Source organism: Candoia aspera, chromosome 14 (assembly GCF_035149785.1).
Source record: "Candoia aspera isolate rCanAsp1 chromosome 14, rCanAsp1.hap2, whole genome shotgun sequence".
Taxonomy (NCBI): Eukaryota; Metazoa; Chordata; class Lepidosauria; order Squamata; family Boidae; genus Candoia; species Candoia aspera.
Window position 1 is genome coordinate 2,483,297 of NC_086166.1, and position 7,523 is coordinate 2,490,819.

At 53.6% G+C, this 7,523-nt stretch overlaps 1 protein-coding gene across 1 annotated transcript in view; it reads right to left on the bottom strand.

Moving 5' to 3' along the window:
* INTS1 (integrator complex subunit 1) overlaps window positions 1-6,979 on the bottom strand; it is a 36,215-nt gene extending 29,236 nt beyond the window's left edge. Inside the window, exons 1-13 of the mRNA XM_063315192.1 lie at window positions 6,857-6,979; window positions 5,868-6,161; window positions 5,419-5,615; window positions 5,010-5,147; window positions 4,566-4,725; window positions 3,654-3,759; window positions 2,982-3,168; window positions 1,828-1,973; window positions 1,475-1,616; window positions 919-1,095; window positions 555-663; window positions 268-388; window positions 92-169 (exon numbers count right to left, since the gene is read on the bottom strand). Of these exons, the coding sequence (XP_063171262.1) occupies window positions 92-169; window positions 268-388; window positions 555-663; window positions 919-1,095; window positions 1,475-1,616; window positions 1,828-1,973; window positions 2,982-3,168; window positions 3,654-3,759; window positions 4,566-4,725; window positions 5,010-5,147; window positions 5,419-5,615; window positions 5,868-6,161; window positions 6,857-6,914 (1,913 nt within the window). The 5' untranslated portion in view covers window positions 6,915-6,979. The remainder of the gene's footprint in view (window positions 1-91; window positions 170-267; window positions 389-554; window positions 664-918; window positions 1,096-1,474; window positions 1,617-1,827; window positions 1,974-2,981; window positions 3,169-3,653; window positions 3,760-4,565; window positions 4,726-5,009; window positions 5,148-5,418; window positions 5,616-5,867; window positions 6,162-6,856) is intronic.
* Between the last annotated feature and the right edge of the window lie 544 nt (window positions 6,980-7,523).

Here is a 7,523-nt window from a genome sequence, read left to right on the forward strand (position 1 = left end):
CATGCCTGACCCAAAAGCATGAAACTTCCAGCTGAGGACCTCGACCCCCTCCCAGGTAGAGCTCTGGGTTCAAGCCAAGGCCCAGATTTACTTGCGGTCACTCTCAGGAGGCCAGTTATCCCATTTGTAGTATGTCTCAGGTTGCTCTGTGAACAGGACTTTGTGGAGGCTGTTTAAAAAAAGAGACGGAATAAACATGGAGCTAAGTCCCTGTGGAACCCCCTCGCGAGGAGCGTTTCCCCTGCCTCCATTGCTTCCTTTTCTTACCAGTGTATGTATTCCTTAGGAGCCAGCTTCGTGATCGAGGGCACCACGGTGTGCAACCACCAGACAGCGTCACGCTGGATTGCTGCGATCTGGTTCTGGAAAGCCCGCAGCCCTTCTAAATCTGGGGGGGGGGGGGGAAATACTGGGTCCAGCTCTTCTTAGGACTGAACCTGGGTTGTGTTACTCCAAACCGGAGTTCACCTTCCGCACGTCCCAGAGATCCGTCAACCGGTGAGGATTTTGTGCACCCCTTGGTTTCAAGGCCCAACCAAGTTATAAAGCCTTACTTTTTTTCTCGCCTTTGTCCCACGCGATCCCGGCTTCTTTGACCTGGGCAGTGATGCTGAGCATCATGGAGACTGCCAGCAGATCTGTAATGTGGATGACAAACCGGTCCTGAGAGAGTAAGGTGGGGAGGGGATTGTTAAAACTCCAGCGAGTCTCTGAAAGGACAACTAGGAAATGATATCAAGGGAAATTAATATGGATCTGTCCACAAATCCACATTTGGAAGGAAGTCCAAGATGGGACAACACAAAAGAAAGGTGCTGGAAGGGTCCAGAAAGCTTCTACCAGCAGAAGAGAAAGCGAAACATCAGGCCGGCCCTTCCCAGGGATTCCACCCAAAGGCCCATCAGTGCAGATCCTCACCTTGAACTCCATTTCAGCATACTGAGGCTCCTTCCTTTCCTGCATGAGGCCCAGGCAGAAGGCCTGGAAGTTGATCTCGTGTTTGGTCTGCTTGATGATCTCTCGCAAGAGCGCCCGGGATGCTCTCAGATAGTCATCTTTATTGGTCAGTAAATCCTGGAAGACCATGGCCAGGAACTGGGGGAAGGAGGGAGGGAGAGGAAGGGAAGAAAAGGATGATGCTTTGTGGCCATCAGTGGCAGGGCACCAAGCCAGGCCAACCAGTACGATTGAAACTACAGGGAGGGCAACTCAACAAAAATCACCCAAAAGTGCTTTCTAAAAAGTTCCCTTTAAAATTTTTTAGATCTATTGATGGCAAAGCTCGACAAGTCATGCAGAGGGATTGGCTGCTGGAACCCCATGGGGTAAATCCGGCCCTTCCTTGCAAGAACAGTGGCCTCACATCTTTTTTCCCTTTCTTTTCTGTTTTCCCTTAACTTTTTTCTTTTCTTCCTTGGCATTTCTCATCCCTCGGCTGGGGCTTGCTGAAGCTGGGGCTGGACGTCCAACGTACCTTTGGGGCTAGCTCCGGGCTGTGCTGGAGGACCGTGTACAGGATCTGCATGTTGTTGGGGTTTCTAGCATTGGACAGTTCGTTGAAAATCACCGATTTGACCACAGTGCCCAAGTTGTCCCGGTGAGCGGTCAGCAGCTCCCTGGAAGATGCCAGGCTCAGAAGAAACACCGTACTTACGTGAGATTCCCCCCCTCTCCCAGTCGGCTGCCAGACAGAAGCCACACCTCCCACCTGTATATGCATGGAGGCCCCTGATGCTGTCCTCCACCACCACGTAGGGCTTCACCTGCTTTTGCCTTGCTTGGATCATTCCACAAAACAGACCCCTTACCCCACTTGGCTGTGCCTACCTCACGCAGAGCATGTAGTGGTTGAGGAGAACTTTGGGCTTCAGGCGGATCTTGATGAGGTTGGAGACCACCTCCACATCCTCGGAGCTGTGGGTGTTGCAGTTCATACAGACAGACATGAGTAAGTCCTGGGCTGGTCGAGTAAGCTGTAAAGAGAAGGAATTTGAATGGGAATCACAGGCTCTGTGATTCCCATTTGGGAGAGATGGGCGGTGATAGAAATTTGAAAAACAAACAAACAAACAAACAAACATGACGTCGGTATGATGGAGCAAGCCACTTTAGATCCTTCATCATAAACCCTTCAGCCAGTTTGGTCTAGTGGTTAAGGTGCTGGGCTAGAAACCAGGAGTCTGTGAGTTCTAGTCCCGCCTTAGGCCTGAAATCCAGGTGAGTGACCTTGAGCCGGTCACTCTCTCTCGGCCCAACCCACCTCACAGGGTTGCTGTTGTGGGGAAAATCGGAGGAGGAAGGAGTATTGTTCGCTGCCTTGAGTTATTTATAAAAATAATAAAGGCGGGACAAAAATTAATTAATTAGACAGACAGACAGGCTCATCCAGCTCAGCACCATTTCCTGAGTGGCAACAATTTTCTAGGATCTCAGGAAGGGGACAGAGCGAGAGATCACATCAAGAGGTTTTTCCATCACCTGAGACCCGATCTCCTTTTGAATTGCGAAATTTATCAAACTTGTACGTTTCACAGTGGAAATCATACGCTGTGCACCACAGTGGCACGGACCTCTTCTCAAAAGACGACATTCTGACGTTTGCCGTACAACGACAATGATCGGCAACACCTAAATTAAGCGTATTTTTTTCCAAAATTGTGCCCATCTACAAGATGAGCTCCCTTGAGTGGCAAACCTCTCACCAAGCTCCAGAGCGGATTTCAGAATCTGCAGTGGATCCTCTAACTAGCAAATGGCACGTACAGAGCAGTCCAAATACAGCCGGGATCCACCCACAGGCCAGGCTATGCCTTAACTCTTGGGGAATTTCCAGGACCAGGTCCAGAATTGGCCAGAACACAACAGGTTCTGCAACGTAGGTAAGATTCCATCTGCTACATCTACGTGCCAGTCTGGTCAGAATTCACTCCCATCCCACCCTGGAGTCCCTGGATGAGATCCTTCAGAAGAGAAGGCCCTACCTTGGGGTTTTGCAGCCACATTTCCAGTCTCTGCACAGCCATTTGCCGGATCTCTTTGTAGCCGCAAGTGGCGGTCAGAAGGCGCAACAGGTTCCGGGAGACGTTATCCATCGGCTGGCGCCTGTTGAGTTGGTCCCGCAGCATGTCCAGGACGTATTCCTCCACGCTCTCCGCGAGGTCGTCGTACCTGGGATAAATCAGCGGTGCTTTTACAAAGTACCTGGTGCTTCTAGGAGGCTGCCCACCTTAGCCCAGGATTCAGAGTGGGCACGTCAATGCATTAGAATGACAGAGAAGAAGTAATTCCTGAAGGAGAACTCAAAGACGTATGCAGCTACCTTTACTTAAAAAAAAAAAAAAGGGACTTGGCTCTCAAAAGAGGATACGCCCAGCATTATCCTTAAAACGCTGTGACTATTGACTGATTTTTTTTTAACTCCTCCCAGAACCCATAGCAACGCCGCCTCCAATTTTCCTCTGCAACAACAACCCTGCGAGGTAGACTGGGCTGAGAGTAAGTGACTGGCCCAAAGCCAAGACTGAAATGTCCCAATCCCAAGATGCCTCACGGGAAGCGCTCAGTGGAATGTCTCAGCTTAGAAACATTTTGGATGTTTCTATGTGACGTCCCTGGGGATACACAACTACGAACAGCAGAGAGACCGCTGGTACCTGGGCATCAGCTGGGCTTCCTGCTCAGGACTCATCTTGTCCTCAGCAATCAGTAATTCACTCTGACTGTCTTCTTCCTCTGGAACAGAAGGATGTGGGCTGTTTCCTAGAAGGACACGAACAAGGACACACAGTCATCAAAGAGAGCCACGGTGTGCCTTCAAAGGTAACAACTACCTGTGGTTTACAGGGAAGACAAAGAATTACAGTTAAAGCTGGCCTTGAACTCCTGCCCACCAACTCTCTGCTAGTAGAACTGCAGGTTCCTGAAGGGTTTTGTCCCTGCTTTTTATTGTCCGCAGTTTGTTGCGTCTGTACTATGAATTGAAAGCCGTTAAATTAAATTGAACGTATATTAGAAATTGAAATCCAGTTTGTTCTAGTGGTTAAGGCCTCAGGCTGGAAACCAGGAGACAGTGAGTTCTAGTCCCGCCTTAGGCACAAAAGCTGGCTGGGTGCCTTTGGGCCAGTCCCTCCCTCTCAGCCCAAGAGCCAATCAGGCGTGGTAGGAGAGTTCTAGTCCCGCCTTAGGCGTGAAAGCTGGGTGGGTGACCTTGGGCCAGTCCCTCTCCCTCAGCCCAACCCACCTCACAGGGTTGTTGTGGTGGGGAAAAGAGGAGGAGGAAGAAGTATTAAGTATGTTCGCTACCTTGAGTTGCTTATAATCTCCCCCCTTTGGGGGAGATGGACTGTGGCAAAATTTGATAAATAAATAAATAAATAAAAATAATAAAGGCAGAATAGAAAATAATAAACAAATAAAATAACAAACTGTAGCGAAGGGGTAAGCACCATGGCGTTACCCTAATCTGGTCAAATCCTAAAACAGATGAATCCCCCAACCCAACGGATTTCTCCTCCTTCTCATCAACGCCTACTCCATCTTTGTCTACTCTCAAGTATCCCTCTTACCGGCACTGAGGTCCCCTGCACCGCGTCCGACCTCTCCGTGTGACAAAATACTTTTAGGGGGCATCGTGGTGCCGAAAGCTGTCTGAATGTTTTCCACAAAGGTCTTGCAGTGAGGGCTGTCCACCCAGATACGTTCCCCCAGTGAATCCTCCATGTAAACCTACGAAGGAGTGAGACACAATCACCTCGTCACTAAACTGTACAGCGTTCCCTCAACCCACTCACCCCATGCTGGTTGACTCCAGCAGGTATTGAAAGCGCTCCTTATCCATAGGACAATGTTTCTCAACCTCAGCAGCTTTAAGACGTGTGGATTTCAACTCCCAGAATTCCCCAGCCAGCAAGAATTCTGGGAGTTGAAGTCCACACGTCTTAAAGCTGCCGAGGTTGAGAAACACTGCCATGGGAGGATCCTATAAGAGCACCGCCCCCAAGCCAGCCCACCTTGACAAATATCTCAGGCCAGTTTTCATCTTCCTCGTAAGCCGCCATGAGAAGGTTACAGGCCAAGACAGACACCAGACTGTTCCCTTTGGCTTTGAAGTTGATGGAGGCATCTCGGCGGAGAAGGCTGCACAGCGCCTGGGGAAACAAAATGTTCCTGAGCACGAGAAAAAGTAGGTCTGGATGCCAGGACTCGGAGTCCTGCTGGCAGAACCTTTAGAGCAGGCCTTGACAGTTAAGAAAGAGTTGGGCCACGCTTGGATCAATACTGGTAGATTGTATTTCCACATTTTAAGAATCTGCACGGGGCTCAGGGATAACAAATGGACAAGATACATCCCTCTTCTCTCCCCCACCTGGCAAGCTTTGCCTTCTCAGCCTGTTGTGCAAGGTTGAGCCTGCCTCTCACCTCAATCACTCCTTCTGTGGCAAAGATGTTTGGCTTGATTTTCGCCAGGTACATCAAGGTCAAGTAGAGGGTGATGTCAGGCTTGGCCCGATTCATTTTCAGCTGCTTCACAGCTCCGCACAACACCCCTTCAATGCGGTCGTCGTTGCCTTCAGCTTCCGCAGCCTCGATCTCATCCAGCAGAACAGTTGGGGCCACTGCGAGCAAAGGGAAACCAAGGTGGCTCTGGAGCAGCCCAAACTCCCGCTGAACGCACAGCTGTGCTTTAAAGAACTACCATCACGAGATTTATTAGATCCTCCAATATGCCCTTTTTACCCCATTTGGCTAAAAGGCACCTTAAACGTCAAAAATCATTAAACACCTGCATGGTAAAAGGCATTTGCAATGATAAATACCCCACCACCACCATTTTGGAAGGGGGAAACGCTATCTCCCGCAGACTTCACCTTCAATAGGAATTACCGACGGCTCTTTGATGGAAGGTGAAATGGCCCGCTTTTCAGCCACGGCGGCCTCTGCCAAGCGTCCCAGAGCGCTGAGAGGGGGCGTGGAGGAAAGCTTGGGGCGCTTGGCGAGCCCCGTCAGCCCGGAGGTGCTGGACAAGGCGGACGCCGCCGCCTCACGCTTCCGCTCGGAGGGCAGCCCGGCCGAAGCCGGCTTGAGCAACGTGGCGGCTGCCTTCGACTCCCCGACCTGGCCTTTGGAGCCCAAGGCGATGAAGTCTCCCGGAGGAGGGTGACCTAAGATGGAAAAAGGGGAGAAAGAGAACGTCAGGAGAAGCTGCCTGTGGCATGGGGAGCGACACGGCGCTGCACAGGACCCTAGGGGCAGAAGGGGCCCGGGAGGTCTGCGAGTCCAGCCCCTGCTTGCCTGAGAAAGGCCCAGAGAAAGCTCAGGTTCTCTGAGCCAGAGCAGCCCGAGGCTGCTGCTCTGCGGCGGGGTGGCTCGCTGTGGGGCGGCGCAGCGACTGCAAGGCCGCGACCGGGGGAGAAAAGGGGGGGGACGTCAGCCCCACGAGGCAGGCCAGGCCAAGAACCCGAAGCCACGTGAATCAGGGCTCCCCTTAATGAGCTGGCTGGGGAATTCTGGGAGTTGACGTCCACCCTCTTCAAGCGGCCAAGGTTGAGAGACGCTGCTAGAAAGGAATCGTTAAAAACGTGTACGGGTTGTCTGAGATGTTTTCTCAGGTTAGGGATCTGGCCCAGTTTCTTTCACCTGACGGTGGCTCTCCCGGCTGCGGCTCGTCCTCGCCCCCCTCCAGGCGCTTCCCTTCCCCACCGCCCTCCGCAGTTCCACACGTGCCCCCGACACGCGTCCTCTGGGGGCACGGGACCCCCAGCTCCCCCCCCGCAGGGCCTTACTCGCGAGCAGGCGCCCCCACCGCCCACCGCGGGGCCTGCCCGAGGGGCTTCCGCGCCCCCCCGCGCTCGCTCACCGGAGGGCTTGGCGACGGCGCTGGGGCGGCGCGCGGCCGCGGGCTTCGGCCGGTTCATCCCGGCGGGCTCGGGGGTCGCTGGTGGGGAGGGGGCGCGGACTGCGCCCCTGGCCGCCCCGACGCCCGGTCGAGCCGCCGGTCTCTCCGCCTCAGACGGGGCGAGATAGACAGGGAACCGAAAATCCAGCCCTCTGACCCGGAAGCGCTGCGCCTGGGGGCGGCGTCTTCCGGCTGCCACCGGGCGGGCAGGAGGTGGAATTGCAGCGTCTGCTTCGTCGCGGAGCCAGGCGGGCGGCGCGGCGGCCCCTGCCGGCCGAGGGCGGAACGGCAGCCTCGCGCCCGGAGGGAGGGAACGAGCCGCGAGGCGCCCCCGCGCGGCCGAGAGCGGTAGTCGCACCGCTGAAGGTCCGCCTTTACGACCCGGACACTCCGTTGCGAACCTCGGAACGGTGGTTCAGTCGGGGGAGGGACTTTGCGAGTCGCAGGATTGGAGGAAAGGCAGCTGGGGGGAACCCGTGAGCGCATCTTCACCTGCCACGTCCTGCGGGGCTTCTACCAGCAAGACAAGAGGCCAGGGACACATCGGCACATTGTGTTTTATTTCTTTTCAGGTACAGGAACTCGGTGAAAAGTCAAGCAGACTTAAAAAATATGTATTTAAAAAACA